At 52.0% G+C, this 23,421-nt stretch overlaps 2 protein-coding genes across 3 annotated transcripts in view; one reads left to right on the top strand and one right to left on the bottom strand.

Moving 5' to 3' along the window:
• LOC131753746 (stereocilin) overlaps nt 1–17,254 on the top strand; it is a 30,031-nt gene extending 12,777 nt beyond the window's left edge. Inside the window, exons 1-29 of one of the 2 annotated variants that reach the window (XM_059059446.2) lie at nt 429–664; nt 972–1,757; nt 1,847–1,871; nt 2,621–3,875; nt 4,845–4,907; nt 5,017–5,127; nt 5,299–5,465; nt 5,634–5,820; nt 5,937–6,052; nt 6,322–6,454; nt 6,820–7,002; nt 7,286–7,324; nt 7,488–7,655; nt 7,815–7,880; nt 8,362–8,487; nt 8,814–8,872; nt 9,703–9,826; nt 9,940–10,052; nt 12,250–12,385; nt 12,798–12,994; nt 13,189–13,279; nt 13,496–13,652; nt 14,263–14,432; nt 15,069–15,224; nt 15,921–16,063; nt 16,251–16,399; nt 16,629–16,726; nt 16,823–16,970; nt 17,166–17,254. In XM_059059446.2, the coding sequence (XP_058915429.1) occupies nt 619–664; nt 972–1,757; nt 1,847–1,871; nt 2,621–3,875; nt 4,845–4,907; nt 5,017–5,127; nt 5,299–5,465; nt 5,634–5,820; nt 5,937–6,052; nt 6,322–6,454; nt 6,820–7,002; nt 7,286–7,324; nt 7,488–7,655; nt 7,815–7,880; nt 8,362–8,487; nt 8,814–8,872; nt 9,703–9,826; nt 9,940–10,052; nt 12,250–12,385; nt 12,798–12,994; nt 13,189–13,279; nt 13,496–13,652; nt 14,263–14,432; nt 15,069–15,224; nt 15,921–16,063; nt 16,251–16,399; nt 16,629–16,726; nt 16,823–16,970; nt 17,166–17,254 (5,301 nt within the window). In that variant the 5' untranslated portion in view covers nt 429–618. Of the gene's footprint in view, nt 1–428; nt 665–971; nt 1,758–1,846; nt 1,872–2,620; nt 3,876–4,844; nt 4,908–5,016; nt 5,128–5,298; nt 5,466–5,633; nt 5,821–5,936; nt 6,053–6,321; nt 6,455–6,819; nt 7,003–7,285; nt 7,325–7,487; nt 7,656–7,814; nt 7,881–8,358; nt 8,488–8,813; nt 8,873–9,702; nt 9,827–9,939; nt 10,053–12,249; nt 12,386–12,797; nt 12,995–13,188; nt 13,280–13,495; nt 13,653–14,262; nt 14,433–15,068; nt 15,225–15,920; nt 16,064–16,250; nt 16,400–16,628; nt 16,727–16,822; nt 16,971–17,165 lie in introns of those variants that run through there. The other variant, XM_067029150.1, reaches the window with a different exon arrangement.
• A 267-nt stretch (nt 17,255–17,521) lies between these two features.
• On the bottom strand, nt 17,522–22,829 carry CKMT1A (creatine kinase, mitochondrial 1A). Its single transcript, XM_059059409.2, has 9 exons — nt 22,220–22,829; nt 21,398–21,596; nt 21,101–21,196; nt 20,498–20,719; nt 20,267–20,352; nt 20,034–20,157; nt 18,265–18,399; nt 17,964–18,089; nt 17,522–17,765 (listed from the first exon to the last, which is right to left on the bottom strand). The coding sequence occupies exons 1-9, from the start codon at nt 22,366–22,368 to the stop codon at nt 17,652–17,654; spliced, it is 1,251 nt and encodes a 416-aa protein (XP_058915392.1). The 5' UTR covers nt 22,369–22,829; the 3' UTR covers nt 17,522–17,651.
• Nucleotides 22,830–23,421: the final 592 nt, after the last annotated feature.

Here is a 23,421-nt window from a genome sequence, read left to right as displayed (position 1 = left end):
ATCCTGCCCAACTCTTTAACGTTTTGTGGCTCTGGGTACTGTATCAAAAGCCCCTCTCTTCCTGAATGCTCCATCCTTGGACCAGACCTTTGTCTTCATTCCTCTTCTCTGTTTACACCTGGCTGCCCAGATCCATTCTCCTGGCCCCCTTTCTTCTTCAATTCCCTCAAATTCTACTTGCTTTTTAGCTCCTTTGGACCCTCTTTTGCTCTTATATTTCTATTATTGTTTATTTAATATTATTTATATATATTTCTGCAGACCCTCCCAGATTACACTCCTGATCTCCAGAACTGCTCCATCTCTATGTCTGCCTACTCCTATCTGCATCCTGGCTCCTAACTGAAGTTATACCCCTGGGTTCCTCTGAGGGCCCCCTGGGATCCCCTATCATTGGTCCCTCTGACAGGCACACCCCTCTCCAAAGCCAAAGGATCAGGTATTCAGTGGCTCAGGTGACAAACCTGCTGTCAGGTTACAGATATTGTTTCCTGAAAGACCACACTACAGTGTCAGTGGAGACTCAGGCTGCCTGCAGTGCCTTGCCCTCACCTGGCTATCCCACACAAGGTGAGAATAACCAGAACTCACCTCTAGTACCAGCGCTTACCTGGAAACATGGCTCGGAGCCTCTGGGCCCCAGTGCTGCTGCTGTCCTGTACAGGTGAGAGGAACAGTGAGCTGGTCTGGGGATGAAGGGGATGGTTGCTGGAAAGAGACTTAAGAATGCAGAGATTAACTGGTTAGAGAAAAAATAAAGGGGCAAGGAAGAGGGGCGGAGACTGGAGCTAAGGGAGAAAATGAGGGTTAAGAAATCAGGCCAAGACTTACCGTAGGTTGTTGAAAGGGACTCAGCTCACCATCTTTTTCACCTCATCTTTATATCCAGGCAGGGACTGGGCTCCAGGGCAGGGCTGAATTTGGGTTCCAGGCTTTTCCCCTTCAGTGATCTCTGGTTTCTCTTCTTACAGTGACTCTGGTCCCTACTGGGCCTCAGTCCCTGGACCCTGGTCTCTCCCTCCTGAAGTCATTGCTCTCCGTTCTGGACCAGGCTCCCCAGGGGTCCCTCAGCCGCTCACGGTTCTCTGCATTCCTGGCCAACATTTCTTCTTCCTTTGAGCCTGGGAGAATGGGGGAGGGACCGGTGGGAGAGCCCCCACCTCTCCAGCCCCCTGCCCTCCGGCTCCATGATTTCTTAGTGACGCTGAGAGGCAGCCCAGACTGGGAGCCAATGCTGGGGCTGCTGGGGGATGTGCTGGCACTGCTGGGACAGGAGCAGACCCCCCGGGACTTCCTGGGGCACCAGGCAGGTGTGCTGGGTGGACTTGCAGAGGTGCTGCTGGGAGCCTTAGTTCCCGGGGGACCCCCTAGCCCTACCCGGCCCCCATGCACCCGTGATGGGCCCTCTGACTGCGTTCTGGCAGCTGACTGGTTGCCTTCTCTGCTGCTGTTGTTAGAGGGCACACGCTGGCAGACCCTGGTGCAGGTGCAGCCCAGCGTGGACCTCGCCAATGCCACAGGCCTCGATGGGAGGGAGCCAGCCCCCCACCTTTTGCAGGGTCTGTTGGCTTTGCTCACCCCAGTGGGGGAGCTGGGCTCTGAGGAGGCTCTTTGGGGAGGTCTGCTGCGCACAGTGGGGGCCCCCCTCTATGCTACCTTCCAGGAGGGGCTGCTCCGAGTCACTGACTCCCTGCAGGATGAGGTCTTTTCCCTTCTGGGGCAACCAGAGCCTGATGTCAATGGGCAGTGCCAGGGAGGTGAGTGCTGCTGGGTCTGGGGCTGGGCTGTGGCAGGGCAAGGAAGGGTGAGACTGGGGTAGTTCTCTTCCTTACTGTTTCCCTCCTAGGCAATCTTCAGCAGCTGCTCTTGTGGTAAGTAACAGGAGAGGAGTTCTGAGGGATTGGGTGTGGGACGTCATCAGCCTCCAGAGTGGAAGAGGAAACTGATGGGAGGGGTGTAGTTTACTGGTTTTTGAGTGTGACTATCGAGGTTGGTGTCCCAGCTTTACCTCTTCCTAGCCATGTGACCTTGGGCAGGTTATAGCCTCATTCTATGCCTCAGTTTCCCCACTTGGGAAATATGGATAATGTTAACTACCTCAGAGTTTTTGCAAGGGATTAAATGAGTTGATACTGTATGTGTAAACCACTTAGAACTGTGCCTTGCACATGGTGCTTGATAAATGTTAATTAATAAAGATGGGGTATGGAACGAAAGGACGGGATTGGCTTCCTCCACCCCTTACTGTTTCAGTACAACAGTGCCAGAGCACAGGCGGACATATTCAGTTGCTGGGCAGATTTTCTGATCTGAGGCCAACCAAGGGTTGTGTTTAAGCTGCCTAAAAGCGTATGCAGAAAGGAGAAAGAAGGGGGCCGGGTGGACAGAAGGGACTCCAACAGCTCCTAGGTGATTTTTGTGACTTGGCGGGACAGATCTCTCTCCTCTTTCCCCCCATTCCAACATTTAAACCCGTAACACCAGTACTCCCAGCGACCTCACTTTTGGAAAAGCCTATGCTTGCCACCCTCCCTGCAGGGCTCTGGGCCGGGGCCAGAAGTCTCAACTTGAGGCCATGTAAACTGATCAGATGCTCGCCTGCTCCTTCCTCTGCATCCAGGGGCATCCGGCACAATATCTCCTGGGATGTGCGGGCTTTGGGCTTTCTGTCTGGATCACCACCTCCACCCCCCGCGCTCCTCCACTGCCTGAGCACAGCTGTGCCTCTGCCCAGGACTTCCCAGCCCTCAGCCCACATCAGCCCTCGCCAGCGGCGGGCCATCTCTTTGGAGGCCCTCTGCGAGAACTCCGAAGCCCTAGCACTGCCCTACAGCATTTCCAACTTCTCCCTCTACGTCATCTGCCAGCACATCAGGCCTGTCTCCCCGCAGCCCCCTCCCAGCACCGCTGCCATCTGCCAGACAGCTGTGTGGTATGCAGTCTCATGGGCACCAGGTGCCCAAGGCTGGCTCCAGGCCTGCCATGACCAGTTTCCCGAAGAGTTCCTGGAGGCAATCTGTAACGACCTCTCCTTTTCCACCCTGTCGGGTCCCAACCGCCGCTTGGTAAAGCGGCTCTGTGCGGGCCTGCTCCCACCCCCTACCAGCTGCCCTGAAGGCCTGCCCCCTGTCCCCGTCACGCCAGAGATCTTCTGGGGCTGCTTCTTGGAGAACGAGACTCTGTGGGCTGAGCGGCTGTGTAGGAAGGCGAGTCTGCAGGCTGTGCCCCCCAGCAACCAGGCTTGGGTTCAGCATGTGTGCCAGGGCCCCACCCCGGATGTCACAGCCTCCCCACCCTGCCACACTGGACCGTGTGGGGAACGCTGCCCAGATGGGGGCAGCTTCCTGATGATGGTCTGTGCCAATGACACCATATACGAGGCCCTGGTGCCCTCCTGGCCTTGGCTAGCAGGCCAGTGCAGGATAAGTCGTGGGGGCAATGATACTTGCTTCCTGGAGGGGTTACTGGGCCCTCTTCTGCCCTCTCAGCCCCCACTGGGACCGTCCCCACTTTGCCTGAACCCAGGCCCCTTCCTGCTTGGCATGCTGTCCCAGCTGCCACGCTGTCAGTCCTCCGTGCCGGCCCCTGCCCACCCCACACGCCTACACTATCTCCTGCGCCTGCTGACCTTCCTCCTGGGTCCAGGGGCCGGAGGGAACGAGGCCCAGGGGATGCTGGGTCAGGCCCTGATGCTCTCCAGTCTCCCAGACAACTGCTCCTTCTGGGATGCCTTCCGCCCCGAGGGCCGGCGCAGTGTGCTGCGGACAGTCGGGGAGTACCTGGAACAGGAGGAGCAGCCGACCCCCCTGGACTTTGACCCCACTGCCAGCTCCAGCTCTCATTTAAGCAAGATGGAGCTGCTGGCCTGCTTCAGCGTGAGTGATCTGCCAAGGTGAAAGCTCCTGGAACAGAGGGAAGGGCCTCCATGGGAATTCTCTACTACATTACTGAGAGGCAGTAGTGTAGTGCAGCGGTTAAGCCCACAGCTCTGGAGTCATACAGGCTTGGGTCTACATCTTAGTTCTGTGATCAACCCTGGACAAGTTTTTAACCTCTCTGAGCAATATTTTTGTCATCTGCAAACAAACAGGGAGAATAATGGTGCCACTGTTTTTAGGGTGGCTGTAAGGATTACATCAGATAACACATGCTGTGGCCTTAGCACAAGTATATGATATAAAAACAATATATAATAAATGTTATCTCATTATTCTTCCTGACTTTTTGATTTTCCCCCTTTCTGCTCCAGAAAGGAAAGGGATCAAGTTAGAGGGCTCTAATTCTGTCCCTAGAGAGTGAGAATTGGAAACTGGGAAAATATAGGAAGATAAGGCAGAAATGAGAAAAATTCAGGGTGATTGCAAATCAGAAGAGTTGGGTTTCAGGTTCAACTATGCCACAAGTGTGGTTTTAAGCTAGTAATTTAATTTGGTTTTCCTGGGCTTCGGTTTCTTCTCTGTAGAGTGAAGGGGCTGGAATATGTGAATACCTTAGTTCATTCATTGAGTTCCACTTATTTGTAAGGCACTTTGCTAGGTTCTGTAGGGAATATAAATATTCCTTACTCCATGTTAGGGCCCACTTTCTCGAGTCCTGGGACCAATGAAATGTAATAATTTGGTTCATATCTACAAGTGTTTACTGAGCCACTTATGGGCCTGGCATGGGAAAGGCTATAGCAGATGTGGTCCCTGACCTAAAGGAGTGTAACATCTGAGCAGACACACATACTAGCTTCGGATGAAGGACAAGCATTCTAGCAAGTGGAGTTGGAGTGCCTGGGGAAGCCACAGGAGGGACAAAAGGAGACAGCTCTCTTGGCATCTTGTCTGTCTCCCCACCAGCCTGTGCTGTGGGATCTGCTCCAGAGGGAGAAGAGTGTTTGGGCCCTGCAGATTCTAGTGCAGGTAACAGATGCGGGGGGGGCAGGGGCAGCATGTGGATGGACTGGGTGATAGCTGTGGCCTGAGGTCCCTGCCCAATGAGGCCATAACCACCATGACCTCCTACTCCCAGGCATACCTGCACATGCCGCCAGAAAATCTCCAGCAGCTGGTGCTTTCAGCAGAGAGTGAGGCTGCTCAGGGCTTCCTGACGCTCATGCATCGTTCCTGGGCCCATCTGCAGGTGGGCACGGAGGGAGAAGGAAACGAGGGTGGCGGGGGAAATCTAGGAATCAAGAGCACCTGGAACCAGGTAGGCAGTGGGCTCGCTCTAGCAGAAGGAGGAACTCAGCAGGGGAGATGGCCAGAAGAGTGGGCATCCCCAGAGCCGGCATTCATTCCTGTGCCCCCACAGGTGCCACCATCTGAGGAGCAGGCCCTGGGTCGTCTGACAGCCTTGCTGCTGCAGCGGTACCCGCGCCTCACCTCCCAGCTCTTCATCGATCTCTCACCACTCATCCCCTTCTTGGCTGTCTCCGACCTGATGCGCTTCCCACCATCCCTGTTGGCCAATGACAGTGTGTAAGGACCTTGTACCACTCCTCCTGATCCTGTCAGGGTCAGGCCAATGCCCCCCACCTACAGAAGCCCCTTCAATTAAAACTGGGGAGTCTCCTTCCTGTCCATGACAAAAGGGCTGCACAGAGCCAGGGAACAGGGCCAACGTCTAAGACCCATTACTCTCCCCAGCCTGGCTGCCATCCGGAATTACAGCCCTGGAATGAGGCCTGAACAGAAGGAGGCTCTGGCAAGGCGACTGCTGGCCCCTGAGCTGTTTGGGGAAGTGCCCGCCTGGCCCCAGGAGCTGCTATGGGCAGCGTTGCCCCTGCTCCCCCACCTGCCTCTGGAGAACTTTCTGCAACTCAGCCCTCATCAGGTATGAGGACGATCCTTTATTTGACTGGGCTGTTTTCTGATAGGTGGGATGGGAGTCAGTGGCATGTCTCCTAGTCCCACAGTGACCCCAACACGAGCTGACCTGCCCCATCTCAGATCCAGGCCCTGGAGGATAGCTGGCCAGCGGCAGGTCTTGGGCCAGGACACGCCCGACATGTGCTGCGCAGCCTGGTGAACCAGAGTGTCCAGGATGGAGAGGAGCAGGTGCGCAGGTGAGTGGTTGTGGGACCAGTGATCACAGCCAGAGCAGGGGAGAGGCAGGTACAGCTGCCATGATGGGTTGGGGTCCTAGAAAGGAAGGGGCAAGAGAGTAGGCAGTGGCCCCTGGCGGTGTAGGGCTCCAAGAGAGAGGCCTGTCTGTGGCATCCACATTTCCTAGTTTAGCGGTCGGAGTGCTTGCTCCATGTACCCACATGGTCCCTTGCCTTAGTACCAACCTTAGTACCAGCCTCAGTGAAGGCCAGCTTCATGCCCTCTTCAGGCTGGGGCCCCTCGCCTGTTTCCTGAGCCCTGAGGAGCTGCAGAGCCTGGTACCCTTGAACGATCCAATGGGGCCAGTAGAACAGGGGCTGCTGGAATGTGCGGCCAACGGGACCCTCAGCCCACAAGGACGGGTGAGCCCCTCGGCACAGGCCTACAAGACTCCAGGCTTCTCATGGGGGGTGGTCTGTGTGGAGGACGTGCCCAGTCATCTCAACCAAGATTGAGCACAGTTGGTGCCAGCCCTTGCCCCACCTTGGCTACCTTCATTCCTTACTCCATGACCATTCTTATCTGTTACCACCTCTTCGGGACCCTGCTCCATCTGGTCTATGACATCTTGAACATATCCTTTGATGTCTTGAACCCAATCAGCTCCTCTCCCATCCCTGGTTCCAAGCCATAATCCAGGCCCTGGGAAATCCAGATGTGGGATTAGAGAGGAGGCTTAAGGTTCACCTGTCTTTTCTCTCCAGTCCCAGACCTTCTCTGGTTACAGGTAGCATATGAACTTCTGGGGGTGTTGCGCTCATCTGGAGGAACTGTGCTGAGCCCCCAGGAGCTCCGAGTTTGGGCCCCTCTCTTCCCTCAGCTGGGCCTCCGCTTCCTGCAGGAGCTGTCAGAGCCCCAGCTTAGAGCCATGCTTCCTGCGCTGCAAGGAACCAGTGTCACACCTGCCCAGGTGGGCCTATCTCACTCTCTGGCTTCCATCTGCCACCTGCAGAACCTCAGTCAAGAGAATTACATTCAAGGATACCATCGGGCCCCCTGAAGCCTCCTTTTCCTCTGTCCCAAGGAGGACTCCCTCAACCCCCTTCCTCAGATGAAGAAGAGCCCAGAGCCAGGCTGGTCACTGGTGTGGTAGAGAGGGAGCTGGAAGTTTTGGAGGGCGGGCCCTAGGGACCTGCTTGGGACCTGGCTGCCAGGACCTGAGAGCTGTTGTTTCCTGTCCCATCCTCCCATAGGCTGTCCTACTGCTTGGACGGCTCCTCCCTAGGCGTGACGTGAGTAGCAGCAACTTCTCAACATCCCCCAGAGCTCTGTCCCCCCCTTTCCCTGGCTCCCTCTCAGCTCCCCTCATACCTGCCGCCTTTCTATACTGTGATTGTCCTCTTCCCTACCACCTGGCCCGGCTTCTTCAGGCCTATTGTCTCTCTTGCTCCTCAGCTGTCCCTGGAGGAACTCTGCTCCTTGCACCCTCTGCTTCCAGGCCTCAGCTCCCAGACATTCCAGGCCATCCCTAGGCGAGTTCTGGCTGGGGCGTGTTCCTGCCTGGCCCCTGAACTGTCACGCCTCTCAGCCTGCCAGACCGCAGCACTGCTGCAGACCTTTCGGGTATGAGAGCAGCAGGAGGATGGCCAATCAGGGATGAGGGCTCTGGTTGGGAGAAGGGCACCTTCCCTGTGCCCAGGGAAGGCCCCTCAAACCTCACCACTTTTACACACACACACACACACACACACACACACATACACGCAGCCAATTCTCATGCAGGTGAAAGATGGAGTTAAAAACATGGGTGCAACAGGTGCCAGTGCAGCTGTGTGTATCCCTGGTCAGGTACGTGTGGTTTCTCCCGACTGAGCTCCTCTCCATGTCCCAGGGCTGTTTCATATGGCTGGTGCTGCCCCACTTTCTCTCCCTGAAGTGGCCCCGAGAGTCCAAGTTAGCTCTGTGCCCACCAAGACATTCGTAGCTCTCCCCAGGGCCAGTTGCAGGACAGCATGAAATCCTAGAATGTCAAAGCCACAAGGGTCTGAGCAATCTTCCAGGTCAGTCCTCCTGTTTTCAGATAAAGAGACCAAGGCTCTGAGAGACTGAGGAAGTTTAGTCCATCAGGTGCATAATCAACAGCGACACTTGACCACAACTGCCTTTTTATGTGAGGGCTCTTGGGTGTGCCCTGCTAGAGTGGCACATGCCATTCCACCCTTATCCTAGTTTTGGTCCCTTCCTGCCCCTATGGTTCCCCTTCTTCTTTGAGGCCTGAGTCCAGACCCTTTCACCTATCACTACACTGCTACGCCCACCCCACCAGCAGCCTATCCCCACCACCTGGCCAGACTGCTTGCTGCCTCTGCTCCCACTAAAGCTGCTACAGCTGGACTCTGCTGCTCTTCTGGCTAACCGAAGGCATTACCGGGAGCTGCCCTGGTCTGAGCAGCAGGTAATTCTTCCCACTACCCCAGAACTCCCTTCTCTCAATATTTTCCACCTCCCTAACCCATCCCTCAGACATACGGCACATTATCCCTAGCATCCTTTATGATGTGACCTGCTTTGCTCTTTCTTTTTCCCTCCTCCCTATTGCCCCATTTCTCTCTCTCTCTCTCTCTCTCTCTCTCTCTCTCTCTCTCTCTCAGCAGTGGGCATTTGGGAGAGTAGGAGGCTGGTGGGACCCACAGTGTGGAGAGGCAGCACTGGGTCCAAGGCATCATAGGTTCTTGGGCAATATCTCTGCTGGGAAGTGGCTCCTCCTTCTTTCTCCTGTAGGCACAGTTTCTCTGGAAGAAGATGCAGGTGCCCACCAACCTGACCCTCAGGAATCTGCAGTGAGTAACTTTGTGTTGAGCTGTGAGTTTAATTCAACTAACATTTTTTGAGTGCTTACCATGTGCCAGGCACCATGTGATATGTGGGGCAGCGGGCGTATGAAGATCAATGATGCATAGCCTCAGCCTGTGGGTCTTCTTCTGGCTCCTCCTCCCCTGACCCTCCTGCCCTTCCATAGCACAGTATCTATCCTGATTGGGTTCAGGTCCTAGCCCCATCACCTGTTTGTGATCTTGGGCACGTCATTTAACCTCTCCAAGCTTCCATTTTTCCTTCCGTAGAATAAGAATTAAAATGGTACCTTCCTACTAACACAGCACTGTAAATCAACTATACTTCAATAAAAATTTTAAAAATAAATAAATAAAATGGTACCTTCCTATAGGTAGTTGTGAAGATTAAATGAGGTAAGGCATAAAAGGTACTTAATACAGTGCCGGGCCCAGTGTAAGCTTCTGGTAGACTTTTGCTAATTAATCCTTCAGAGCCACTGACCAAGCAGGAATAATCAGGAGTTAAGTATCACCTTACTTCCACCCACAGTAAAAGAACCATGGGCTTCTGAAGAAGTGGCTCTAGTCTCAGTTTACCACATTTCTAGTAGAATGATGCTGGGAATGTCACTTGACCTCTGTAAATCTTTATTTTCTTCTCTGATAAACAGTGATGATGTTGTGGGAAGCCAATGAGAATATCTATGGAAAGATATTTCTCCAACTGTAAATTACCGTAAATGAATATCTGTCCTTGTGTTGAGAATGTTGATATCAAGGAGCAGACAGGCTGTGGCACGTGTTGAATGAGCATCTACCCACTCACACATCTACAGGGCTCTGGGTACTCTGGCAGGGGGCATGTCCTGTGAGTTTCTGCAGCAGATCAACTCGATGGCAGACTTCCTTGAAGTGGTACACATGCTCTATCAACTGTCCACTGGGGTTCGAGGGAGCCTGGTGAGAGGGGTGCTTGGGCATTAGTGGGAGCAGGGAGGTGGGGACTCTGGGTATAGAACCCAGCCTCCATGCTCAGCTCTGTCCTGAACCTGCTTCCCTACCCTGTCCTACAGAGGACCTGTATCTGGGCAGAGCTACAGAGGAGGATGACAATGCCAGAGCCAGAGCTGGCAACCCTGGGGCCAGAACTGAGTGGGCTGGACACCAAGCTACTCCTGGACTTACCGTAAGGCTACAGTTGGAGATACTGGATTCTCAGAAGGCTCAACGAGGGGTAGAATATCTGCCCTTAGGAAACACCTTCGAGGTGGTGTTTTTCTGTCTGGTGGTTCCCTGACATCAGTTACAGCCTAAATCAGAGGATTCTTTTCAAAGTTGTGCTAAGGGAACTTTCCTGGTAGTCCAGTGGGTAAGACTGCATGCTCCCAATGCAGTGGGCCCTGGTAGGGGAACTAGATCCCACATGCATACCACAAGTAAGAGTTTGCATGCCACAACTAAGAAGTCCACATACCATAACTGAGTCCGCATGCAGCAACTAAAGATACCGCATGCCACAACTAAAGATCCCACATGCCGCAATGAAGATCCCGCGTGCTGCAACTAAGACCTGGCGCAGCCTAAATAAGTAAATATTTTTTTTTGTAAATATTTTTTAAAAAACGAAAAACAAAGTTGCTCTAGGTATTGACTGGCTCCCCAAACAAGTCCCCAGTATGGGGCACCTGAGAGTGGCAACATTGTGATGTGAGCTGCCAAGCAATATATATATATATTTAATATTTATTTATTTGGCTAGTTGCGGCACATGGGATCTTCATTTGCTGCGTGCAGGGATCTTTAGTTGCAGCATGCGGGATCTTTAGCTGTGGCATGCGAACTCTTAGTTGCAGCATGTGGGATCTAGTTCCCTGACCGGGATTGAACCTGGGCCCCCTGTACTGGGTGCATGGAGTCTTAGCCACTGGACCACCAGGGAAGTCCCCAAGCAATCTTATTATAACCTAGGCCACATTAGTAGAGGTAGAATATTTTAAATGAGGGAGGTAGAAGTTCCCTGGTGGCCTAGTGGTTAGGATTCTGGGCTTTCACTGCTGTGGCCTGGGTTCAATCCCTGGTCAGGGAACTGAGATCCCATAAGCCACATGGCATGGCCAAAAATAAAAATTAAAAAAAAAATGAGGGAGGTAATGGTTCAATTCTGCCTTACAGGAATGTAGTCTGCTTAGGGCACTGTGTTCTCAATATATTCAGAGGAGTAGGTAAAGAGAAAATGTATGAAGCATGTGATAGAAACCTTCAAGTACTCCAGGGGCTATCAAATAGAAAATAGATTGGCATGTTTCTGAATTGCCCCACTGGGCATGACTAGTACCAGTGAAGGTAAATCAGATTTTTACACAATATGAGGAAAATTGTGGTAGTGAGTTCCTGGCCGCTGGAGCTATTCAAGCCTAGTCTGGATGGGCCCATAGCAGGAATGTTGTAGAGCAGATTGAAGTATGCATGAGGAGAGAGAAGACTAGATGAACCTAAGGCGGCTCCTAAACTAGAGACTCTAGGAGTTTATGAGTATCTCACTCACAGGCTTCTTTTCCCATTTTACCCCCATGCTCACCCCATTGCCAACTGAACTGTAAGTCAGAGTAGGAAAAAGTTGGCGTTGGTCTTTCTGGGAGATGACTTCCTCCTTACATTTTTATAGACCTTCCCACAGATTTTGGCTTTTATACGACTTGGTCCAGTTCCAGACTTGGCAGCCCTAGATAGAGTACATGGTGTCACTTCTGATATTTTGGCAAAATGGCTTTTTAAAAAAATGCCTTTCAAATCTATTTAAATATAATGGTTCTTGGAGATAATTTAGAATCCCAAAGACCTGGATGAGGTGAAAGATCCTGGGCCATGAGTTGGAAGACCCGAGTTCCTCATTTGTGAAAGAGAGATGAGAAAACACCTCTCTTACCCCCAGGTTTTGCCATAGGATCAAATGAGATAACACCTAAAAGAACTTTGTCAATTGTATAGTGCTATATGAACAAGAGGGGACCTTCTCACAATAAGTAGAGGAAGGGTGGTACTGTGGAAAACAGGAACTGAGAGTAAGACCCCACCATTTGTTCTCTTTGAACCTCAGTGTTTAATAAAATGGGGGAGGGGGCTTAGTGATACTTAATATTGGGGGCTTTTGATTCCATTAGATGAGGTAGGATTGTTTGTTACTTCTTCTCAAGAAGACTGGAAATATGTCACCCCCTTTGTTCTCTCCCTGCAAGCACTGTGGTGGGAACTGGATCTGGGGCTTCCTTTCCAGGGCCACAGTGTTTGGTCTAGTGTTACCTCTTGTCTGGGCAATGTGGCATTCTGTGGTCCCTTCTCAACTTGGCTCAATTCTGAGTCCCCCCACTGTCAAACTGCTATAGGGCCCGGTTGATGGACAGACTGTCCAGTGAATCCATTATGTTGGTGGTGGAGCTGGTACGAGGCACTCCAGAGCAGCTGTTGGCACTGACCCCACTCCACCGGGCAGCTCTGGCAGAAAGGGCACTACAAGACTTGGTAAGAGTCCATACCATGAGACTCAGAACTGTAGCTTGGGCCATTCTTACCACTCAGACAATGCTCTCTGTCTTCTAGGCCCAGACCTGAACTTTTGCTGCCAAACAGGTTTTTGTCTACAAGGCCTTAGCCCCTAGATCTACCTCTGGGTTCTATTCCTTGATAGTCTGCTTCATGTTTCTTGTCCATATCCCTTGGAGTATAAGGAATTCCTTGGATTCCACCTCTCAGTCTTCCTGCCTGCTCCTATTTGGGCTCGTTGTTTAGAAAAGTGAACAATGGCAATGAACTGCATAGGGTCTTGGGTTGGGAGCTGGAGGGAGGCAAGGTCAAAGGTCTTGGTGTCTTGATCAAAGAGACTGGTCCTCTGAGCCAGCGGTGCATTGTCCCAAGGCCTGATGCCCCTCTCCAGGCTCCAAAGGAGACAACAGTGTCAAGGGAAGTGCTGGAGACATTGGGTCCCTTGGTTGGATTCCTGGGGATAGAGAGCACACGACGGATCCCCCTACAGATCCTGCTGGCCCATCTCAGTCAGCTGCAGGGCATCTGCCTAGGAGAGCCATTTGCCACAGAGCTGGGATGGCTGCTGTTGCAGGAGCCTGTTCTTGGGTACGGACCTCCGGGAACTTCAGATTCTAACTCATCCTTCACCCACCCTCTCAACCACCCTCATCAGTGGCAGCCCATTCAATATGCTTGAGGTCCTTGGAGCCCTGAGTCCCCAGTCCCAGCATGTCTTTCCTCTTCCTTCTCCTCACAGTTCACTCAGCATCCTAACCCCTGATCTTCTTTCTGTCCCTCAGGAAACCAGAGTTATGGAGCCAGGATGAAGTCGAGCAAGCAGGACGCCTAGTGTTCACTCTGTCTCCCAAGGCTATTTCCTTGATCCCCAGGGTGAGGTGAAGGAACAAGGGAGGGGGTAAGAGCAGAGAGGGGACTGGGGAGCTGGTTCCAGGGAGCTAAGACCAAGGACGTTGAGGGCAAAGGGTGTGAAGCCCGAATTTAGCAGGGGGAGACTGCTAAAAAGAGACAGGACTTTGGAATTACAGCTGTAGCAGCTGGCCCTGACCTGCCCGGCTCTGCCCACCCTCCTTCTACCTTCTCACCCAGGAGGCCTTGGGCCCAGAGACCCTGGAGAGGCTCCTAGAAAAGCAGCAGAGCTGGGAGCAGAGCAGAGCTGGACAGCTGTGTGCAGGGCCGCAGCTCACTGCCAAGAAAGCAGCCCTGGTAGCTGGGGTTGTGCGGCCCACCGCAGAGGATCTACCAGGTGAAACCCCCCACGTTCCCCTACGTGTAGCATGGTGTACAGGAAAGAGTATCCAACAATGCGGTCAGATTTGCGCCCTTTGAGCAGATTTGTATAACCTCTCCAGGCTGAGGTTTTCTAACCTATAAAGCACAGAGGTGTGAGGGATGATCTTCAAGGTCTCTTCTAGTTCTAGGGTTCTACAGCTCTGGGAATTTATAACTCATTATATTTTTAGCCCAGGACTCCCCTTTTCCTGCTTTTTTATCCCTGTTAACAGCTGACTCAGCTCTAGGCTTGATTAAGCATGGAGCTCTCTGCTGGGAAGACTCTTAGGATGGAGGAAGGTGACACTGTGGGGCTAGGGACCTGGGTTCCAATCTAGATCTTCCACTCAGTCGCTTAGCAACCCTGTCGGCCTTCCATCTATACAATGAGGGGCTTGTCCTCTCCAGTCACATGTTCTAATATCGAGTCCTATAAATCTCACACTGTAGTAATCCCTTGAGCCATACTGCCCATATTGCCCTGTCCTTCAAAGGTTGGGGGGGGGGTCATTCCATCTATAGCTATCTCTCTGGGTATACTTTTAGTACTACACTGACCCCCTGGCCCTGCCTTCCCCCTTTAGAACCTGTGCCAAATTGTGCAGATGTACGGGGAACATTCCCATCAGCCTGGTCTGCAACCCAGATCGCAGAGATGGAGCTTTTAGACTTTGAGGACTGTCTAGCACTGTTTGCAGAAGACCCAGGACTTGGGCCTGAGGAACTCCGGGCAGCGATGGGCAAAGCAAAACAAGTTAGTGATGGAGAGTTCAGTTGGGGTTGGAGGTGGAATAACATGAGGAAGCTGGTTGGGTGTGATGTGGAACACAAGGGGATGGATAGCTGGGTGAGGGGTGGGGGACATAGGAGATAAAAGAATTAGAGGGCTTGGATCCTGAGTAGGAAGTCAGAGGGGATGAATACTGATGGAAGGAAGCTAGTGAAATGGGTAGAGGGCCTAGAGAAGTGGTTAACAAACTTTAGCGTGTAACAAAATCATCTAGGGAGCAGGTTTTTAAAATGCTTATTCGAGGATCTCATGCTAGACTCATGGAAGAAGAATCTCTGAGGATGGGGTCTGGGCATCTGCATCTTAACAGTCACTGCCCGCCCCCAAACCCCAAGAGTCTGGTGCACGTAAGAGTGTAGAACTCATGGACTAGAGTCTGCTATTCTTCACTACCGAGACTCCAGAGTCTTTCAATAATACCTTAGTCAGAGGAACCTTAATCCAGTCCTCTCATTTTACAGTTGAAGAAACTAAAGACCCAGAGAAGGCAAGTGATTTGCCCAGAGTTACACAGCTAAGGTCAGAGGCAAAACTAAGACCCAGCATTCTGACTCTTAATCCAGTGCTTCTTCCATTCACACTCTTCCTCTCTTTCTCTAGTTGTGGGGTCCCCCCTGGGGATTCCGTCCTGAGCAGATCCTGCAGCTGGGTCGGCTCTTAATAGGTCTAGGAGAGAGGGAACTACAGGAGCTGAGCCTGGTGGACTGGGGTGTGCTGAGCACCCTGGGGCAGATAGACGGCTGGAGCTCCATCCAGGTAACATCTTCTCTCCTCTCTACCAACTTCCAAACACCCATCCCACAGATACAGGCCTCTAGGGCATCTAAAGCCCAAGGAATTTCTTTCCTGTGATCCTGCCTGGCCATTCGTTCTATCTTTTCCTAATACTCCATACTAGTAGCCTTAGGAGCTCTGTGATTTATTCACTCTGAGGCCCTGGACACATAATACTTCCTTCTGCCTCCTTTCCCTTTGGCCTTCTTTTTTTCCATCCTTCTCTTTTTTGGATCCTCAACCTTTTCCATGGCCATTGGATCTTCAGGTCTTTTTTTTAAAAAATAAATTTATTTATTTTATTTATTTATTTTTGGCTGCGTTGGGTCTTCGTTGCTGTGCGCAGGCTTTCTCTGGTTGCAGCGAGCGGGGGCTACTCTTCATTGCGGTGCATTTTGCCTCGAGGGCTCAGTAGTTGTGGCACATGGGCTCTAGAGTGCAGGCTCAGTAGTTGTGACGCACGGGCTTAGCTGCTCTGCGGCATGTCAGATCTCTCTGGGCCAGGGCTCGAACCCATGTCCCCTGCATCGGCAGGTGGATTCTTAACCACTGTGCCACCAGAGAAGCCTGGATCTTCAGGTCTTAATAATAAAAATTCCAGTAGCCCTTGTCCCTTCCCTAAACAGTTGCCCATCCATGACTTCTCTCCTTATCCTGTGGCCTCCACCCCCACCCCAGCTCCGGGTTGTGGTCTCCAGTTTCCTGAAGCAGAGTGGTCGGCACGTGAGCCACCTGGACTTCCTCCACCTGACTGCACTGGGTTACACGCTCTGTGGACTTCGGCCAGAGGAGCTGCAGCATATCAGCAGTTGGGAGTTTAGGTCACCTGTGGAGGAGGGTGTGGGTGGTGGTGCTGAGGGAAAGATGGGCTCACTGGGGAGGGAAGGATCATGCAGAAGTGGTCCCATGGAGGAAGGGATCTCACCTGAAGCCATTTCTACCATCAGCTCATGACCACGGACCCTTATCACCATGGCTGAATCCTTCTCCCTTCCCACTCTTCCACAGCCAAGCAGCTCTCTTCCTGGGCAACCTGCATCTCCCGTGTTCTGAGGAGCAACTGGAGGTTCTGGCCCAGCGCCTTGTGCTGCCTGGTGGTTTTGGCCCCGTCAGTAACTGGGGGCCTGAGATCTTCACCGAAATTGGTACAATAGCAGGTAGGGAGACTGGGCCACTGCTGCTGCTGGTTGTCAGGGGTTGGTTTCCACACCATGGATGGACTGGTTGGAGGACTGCTCTGGAATTCTTAAGGTGGGAGTCTGAGAAGTCATTTAGGTAAGAGGTTGGAGATGTGTTGGGGAAGGCCTATGGTAGGATACCTTGGGATTAGCTGGTGAAGGCCAGTGTAAGATAATGTTTGCATGCCCATCCCACTTGCTTCAACAGCTGGAATCCCAGACCTGGCTCTTTCAGCACTGCTGCGAGGACAGATCCAGGGCCTTACCCCTCTGGCCATTTCTGTCATCCCTCCTCAGAAATTTGCTGTAAGTATTGATGGAGTGGGGTCTGGGGTGACCACAAGAGAGCCAGGGCCCAATAAGGGCTACAGTGAATGTCCTGATTCCTGCTTCCACCCCTAGGTGGTGTTCAGCCCCACCCAGCTATCTAGTCTCACCAGTGTTCAGGCTGTGGCTGTCACTCCTGAGCAGATGGCCTTTCTGAGTCCTGAGCAGCGAGGAGCAGTTACATGGGCCCAGTATGAGGGGAAGGAGACCCCAGAACAGCAGGGTGAGTTCCCAACTGCACAGCTTGACCCACCAACTCCTGACCCAGAATCTGAACCCTAACTTGGTACTGGTTGGCTCACAGAACCCTTCAGGGAGATCCTGGAGTGAAGGTGTCTACAGGCAGATAGTTTCCAAGTATCAGTGGCTCCTGTGGAGCAGAGCTGTGATATTCCTTCCATTCTCTGTCTCATTATAGGTCGAAGCACAGCCTGGGGTCTCCAGGACTGGTCACAACCCTCCTGGGCCCTGGCATTGACCATCTACTTCCTTGGCAACCTGCTATGAGCCTGTCTCTGCAGTTAAAGAGAGATTGTTGGGAAAGACATTTTAAGTAATAATGAATAAAGTGCAAATGGAAGTGCAATCTAATTATCCTCAGGAAGCTGATGAGGAATATGGGTAAAATGCTCATGCTTTCCACCCACCTGAGAATCAGTGTTCCTGGCATGCCATATCTGGAGTCTCTTTCCATCACAAATAATCCCACTGCGTTTTTTTTTCTTCTGGAGCCTACTTCCTCCTCGTCCCACCATCAGAAATAACACAACTGGAGCGTAGCCAGGAGTCTTTACTAGGACAGAGGGAGTGAGGGGGGAAAGGGAGCATCCAGAGTAAGGAGAATGGGCCACTGTTAGAATGGCAGAGGTCCTGGGAGGCTTGAGTCATCTGCTGGGGATGGGAGTTAATGCTTGTTGAGGAGAGGTGGAGGGACGCGTATATCCTGGCCTCTCTCCAGACGCCGCTCACAGTCAATCAAATAGTTTACTCCATCGATGACCAGCTGCACCAGCTCCACCTGAAGGACACTAACCCTTGATCTCTGCTTCCCACAATCTGACTCTCTTCCGTACTGATTTGGCTGCTCTGGGAACTCATTTCCAATTTCCTCCCCCCTCAACCTGAATTTCATTTCAGATTCTATTACATGCCTGAGGTGCACTCCTTGTCACATCTCAACCCCCACAGACCTATCCCGAATCCCTAAGAATCTCACCTCTGACTTGCCCAGTCGGTCCAAATTAGAGATGTCAATGATGCTGCCTGTGGCAGCTGTGTCCACTCCTCCAGTTCCACGTTTTTGGAGTCTTAGGTTCTCTAGGATCTTTGGGAAGCGGCTATCCTAGAGGGGAGATAGAGATTGGGGGGCAGGGTCTGGTCTGACCTGAAAGAGCCCTGAACCCATTCAGAGCTCTTTAGCTACACTATGTCTGCTCCTTTCCAAAATACCCAATCCCTCCCACCTGTACACAGCCACCTTCCCCCTTCACAACCCTCTAACTCCACAACTCCTTTACTTTGCTTAGCAGGGGCAGTTTGATGTGCACTCCTGCCCGAAGTCCAGTGCCTAGGTTAGACGGACAGGTCAAGATGTATCCCAGACGCTCATTCCACATGAACTCCCAGCCACGCTCCTGGATCAGCCGCTCCACCTGAGTACAGAAAGGCTCTGTTAGTGAAAAGTCAGGGATATGCTAGCCTTCCCTTAGCTAGACCCATAGGAACTCTAGAAATATGTCTAGAAACAAAGACTTGGCATGTGAAAGAATGACACTGCTTTTTTTTTTTTTTTGGTGGAAATGGCTCATTATTATCATGCATAAAAGATAATTTTGATGTTGCAAGCCCATAATGGTGAGATTGTGCAAAAATATCCTGCGTGGAAGAAGAGAAACCTGAGGGAATGATGCATTAAGGATGATCTAGGGAGATGAACAGAGGTGGTAAACTGAACTGAGAAAAGATCGATTATTCAGTGAGTTCTGCATGCATTGACGTCTTTACTTTGCTAATGAGCCTAGAGCTGGGAAGATTCTTTCAGCCAGAAAATGAGGTTGTAGGCTTTGCAACAGAAAGAGGCAAGATAGCATGTTAACTGTGGAAAAGAGCACATGTGAGAAAGCAAGAGGAAGGTGAAAATGGAGCAGAAGAGCCGGATTCATAGTTGTGGAGGGTAGGGGAGGAGTGTGGGAAGCATGTTTTTGTTTCACTTAAGCATCCTAATCATGAAGATAACTATCAGAGTTGAAGAGACTGGAGATCTGCCAGAGTTGATGGACATGAAGACCACTACCTAACCTGAGTAAGGGGGACGCTGTTCCTAGTTCAGAAAGAACCATGGCGTAGGGGGATATTGTATATGCTGAACAAGGGGAAATTCTTCCATCTAGAATAGTAACAGCAGTTAACACTTAGTGAACACTTACTACGGGCCACGCAATTTACATGCATTATCTCACTTAAACCCCACAACTTAAAATGTAGGAAGTCTTACTCTCCCAATTTTACAGATGAGAATACTAAGGCATATAATTTAATGTTACCAATTACTTGCTAAAAATAATAGAAACTTCCCAGCCAAGATCTAAACGGAAGAGGAGCTCTCTCCCTTTACAATTCAAAATAGAACTGTATACATGAGAACATACAATAAGGATTGGGTTTATGGGGATTTATAATCTCGAATTGAATATGGAGACCTAATCCATATAGGACTGAGGATTCAGTTCAACTCCTCACGCAGAGCAACGCATTCTGGAAATTAGGCCATTCCATCCTCCACCTTCCCTGGTTTCCCTCCTACTCTCAGCTTAAAATCTAGACATGCTACTTTAGCAAGAATGACAGAGTCCAGAATTAAGGCCTACCTTGGCTCCCAACTGGGTGGTTACATTAGAATCATGAACATACCAATCTCTCACTCCTTACAACCATCCAGGCTTAAACCTTTTCCTTATCTGCACATCCCACCATCCCACACCACACCCCCCAGGCACTGAGCCACCATCTCATTTACTCCTTCTTTGCATTATTTGGCAACTGCTTTATTTACTTCCTTAGATTCCTGACATTCTTTCTCTCTTCCTATTCTTAGGGTGACCACATATCCTGGTTTTCCCTGGACAGTTCTGGTTTATACCTCTTGTCCTAGAGTGATTGGTGGTGATCCTTTTCACCATCAAAAGTATCCTGGGTTGGCTGATAAATTATATGGTCAATCTACCTATTTAAATTTGTTTTTTCCTCAAGTCCTCCCACCTAGTTCCCTTATACATTCTTCTCCAACCTCTTTGAGGCCTCGGCAGAATCTTTCAAACACTTTCTTCATGTTGCCACCCTTCTCCATGGAGATGACCCGTGTATGATCCTCCTCATTCACCCAGATCAGGAAGCTCTTCTCATTGTTGTGCCTGAAGGCAGGAGAGAGGGAGGGACAGGGATTAAGAGGCAGGGCAAGAACTGGGGGAGATAGAAAAAAAAGGGCACTTATAGGGGCAGGGGGTAAGCTAAGCCTCATACCAGATTCCCCGAGCATCTGGCCAGTCTCGAGCCATTCCTGCTGCGGTCAACAATGGGGACACAGGCTTATCAAACAGGAAGTGGTCCTGGGGAGAGTAAAGGGACTTGGGTTAAGAATCCTCACAGTAGCCCCTGGGCTTCTCAGAGCCCATCTACCTTATCCGGCTCAGCCTCCCCTGACTCTTCTTTCCATCTGCCTCTCCCGCCCAGCTCGCTCTCAAAGCCCCTCACATCAATTAGCTGCTGCTGCTCAGCCTCTGTCATCTCACTGAGCCGATAGTAGCGTCCAGCCAGGTCACCCTTCAGGCCACTCAGTGCCTCCACCACGACACGCTCCACCTCTCGTCGCTCTGCCCGGGTGCAGGCTGGAGGCAGGCTGAGTCCCCGGATACTTCGGCCAGTTCTGACTCTTGAGGACAATACATACCTCTCATCAAAGTAGGCAGAACGGATCTGGGGAATCAGAGAAATTAATGTAAGTCACAGAAACACAGTGGATGGGAGCTGAGGGCCTTTGGTAAGCAGAGACCTTAAGGACTAGAGGGGTCCTCATTGCCTGCACTGGAAGGTAAAGCCCATTGGGCAAGCACTCCAACTGAAGGAGCATTGTAAACCCTCCCCCAAACCTGCCCACCTTGCGGGGGTGGCCATTCTCATCCGCCCTCTCCTCTCCACAGAGGCTGCTCCTGAACATACAATTCTTTCCCCACACTGAGACTAAAAGTTCAGCAGTATAATGACTATGAGTCAGGGTATAATTATGGTTGAAGGGACTGGAGAAACAGAAGGTTGTACATAAGGCAATGCAAGTCAAAAGTGGAATATTCGACCTACCTTGCTGGCATCCAGGTCAGTGGTATGTTTCATCGTCTGGGGGTTATATCCATTGTGTCGCTCTTGGATCACAGGGTCAAACAGCTCAGCAAATACCTGAGGGGCAGTTCAGAGGAAGAGGGTGGTTAAGGAGAGGGAATCCCTTCCCAAGTTTTAGTTGTGGATTGATTTCACTGGGTTAGAAAACATGAGTATGGATGGTCCAGTCTCAAGGGAAAGTGAGGTCTTTGGGGGAAAGGAGCTGGGGTTACTGGGGAGATGAATTGGGTCACCGGGGAAACTCTGTGGGCCCCCTACCTCATAGGTCTCCTCATCACCAGCTACCATGCCCACAGTCTTGATGAAGGGGTGGCCAGGGTTGTCCACGCCAGTCTGGATACATTGATCTAGCGTCCAACCAGTGGGTGTGGTCTTGTCGCAGAGCCGGGCATAGACTGCTGGGGTCAGGTGACTGGCCATGCAGTTGTTGTGCTTTCGGAGGTCTGGGTACTCAGCACTAGGGAGGGGGTACCAGTAACCATGGAGGGAGGGCACAGGGGGCCTAGACCCAATGCACTCAGCTGGGAGCATGTCTGGCTTTGTTCCTCGGGTGGAGGGGAGGTTATAGGGAGGCTAAACCTTGGTAATTTCATCAGGGACTTTCAGGATCTATTCTTTCCCAGGAGTTCTAGCTTCCTCTGGCTGGAGGCTCAATTCTCCCAGATCTGCTCAGTTCTTTCCTCCCATGGACACATTAGGGATGGGGGGAGGGGAAAGACTAAGGAGGGGAATTCAGGAAACGGGAGAGAACAGCAGGAAAAGGAGATGGAGGAGAGCGGAAAGGATAGTTCCTGGTCTCTCAATGAGGAATCTGGGCAGAGTAGGTGCAGCCAGAACTCACAGGGCCAGAGCTGGCCTTGCGGGTGGGAACTGCGGGCTCCAAGTCCTCAGGAATGCTTTCACCTTATGGTTTTGGCCTTCATCCCCACCCCACTGAGGTTTTCAGACTGTCCAGCGCCTGTACTCCAGAGCCTTCGTGACTATAGCCCTTCTCTATTGCCCAGGTCCTCGTCTCCATCCCCGTCAGCACCTACCCGTCCCCCACCCCCACCCTCACCCGGGCGCCTGAGACACTGATACCTCGGGGGATATAGCCTCCGTCGTTCGCCGGCGGCTCGAACAGGTTCCGAGCGGAGAAGAAACCCAGCGGCTAGAGACCCAGCTCCAGCCAAAGCCAGGAGTCTGAGCCCCGGGCGGGCAGACAGGAGACGAGAGAAGGGACCAGCCATGGTTTGAGGGTCTGGTTACGGAATCCTGGAGTAGGAGCTGGCTCAGGGCAGGAACCGGGAGGGAGGATGCAAACAGGCTGACTGAGAGCCGGAGGTGGGTGCGAGGCTGGAGCCGAAATGGAGGGAGGCTGGAGCAGGAGTGGAAGCCGGTGCCGAGCAGGCTGCAGGAGAGGCGCAATGAGCTAGCGGCGGTCGGGCGCAGGAGAGGGAAGCAGAGCTGCAGTCTCCGGGGGTGGGGTTCATGCAGGCCCCGCCTTCCCGCCTGCCACGGCTCTAGGTGTGCGGGGGCAGAGGGCAGGCACCACCCACCAGGTAGATTAGGGGGACTGGAGATTCGCAGTCTTAGGCCGGGGAACGGGTCCACCTGAGATGAGGTCGCCCAGATTTCAGCACCAAGTAGAGGACAGCACCCAAGGGGACAGGAGAGACCCGAACACCCTTCCCCTAAGCCTCTCGGTTTAATAGGAAACCCGTTTCGTCGCCCTGTGGGTGTGAAAGCGTGACACTACCCAACCTCTTCTCATTTTTTCGGCCTGCCTCAGCAACCTCTCCATCTTCCCAGGGGAGGTGGCCTCGGGGAACCGTGGAATAAACACATATACCAGAGGAAGACAAAGAGAAACACACAGGCAGACACTGAGAAAGACACCAGCTGGCTCAAGGTCACCTTTTCCTTAGAACCAGGAAGAGGACCAAAGCTCCTCCCTGTCACACCTGTGCTTTCCTTATAAGGTTGTGGAAGGATTCCCGGAGAGAAATCAGGGAAACATGAACTCTTACCCCATCTGTGCTGTGTTGCCCCGCCCCTGCCCTGCCCCCAAGTCTGAAGCCCTGCTCTTTCCTTCCTCCACTTCTCATGATCCCCCACTTTTCCCCCTCCTCTGCCCTCCTCCCCATCTCCTACTCCACCTTTGATCTTTTACTTCTCAGAGTCTTTTCCAGGCTCCAACCAGTTTGCTGCTCACAGGACTCCCTCTGAGTATTCTCAGCAGGCTTGCCTACCTGTTGTTTGTGCTGGGCGTGGGGCTGGAGTTGGGCAAGGAATTATTATGC

The sequence above is a fragment of the Kogia breviceps genome, chromosome 3, assembly GCF_026419965.1.
Source record: "Kogia breviceps isolate mKogBre1 chromosome 3, mKogBre1 haplotype 1, whole genome shotgun sequence".
Taxonomy (NCBI): Eukaryota; Metazoa; Chordata; class Mammalia; order Artiodactyla; family Physeteridae; genus Kogia; species Kogia breviceps.
The sequence above is the reverse complement of the archived record's forward strand: the minus strand, read 5'-3'. Positions and strand labels throughout refer to the sequence as shown.

Excerpts from the sequence above, each read along its gene's own strand:
- CKMT1A (XM_059059409.2), bottom strand. The coding sequence starts at position 22,368 with ATGGCTGGTCCCTTCTCTCGTCTCCTGTCTGCCCGCCCGGGGCTCAGA. Across the intron at positions 20,720-21,100 it reads CTGACCTGGATGCCAGCAAG|ATCCGTTCTGCCTACTTTGA; the intron begins GTAGGTCGAATA and ends CTGATTCCCCAG. Across the intron at positions 17,766-17,963 it reads ACCGACTGGGCAAGTCAGAG|GTGGAGCTGGTGCAGCTGGT; the intron begins GTGAGATTCTTA and ends AGTGTCCTTCAG.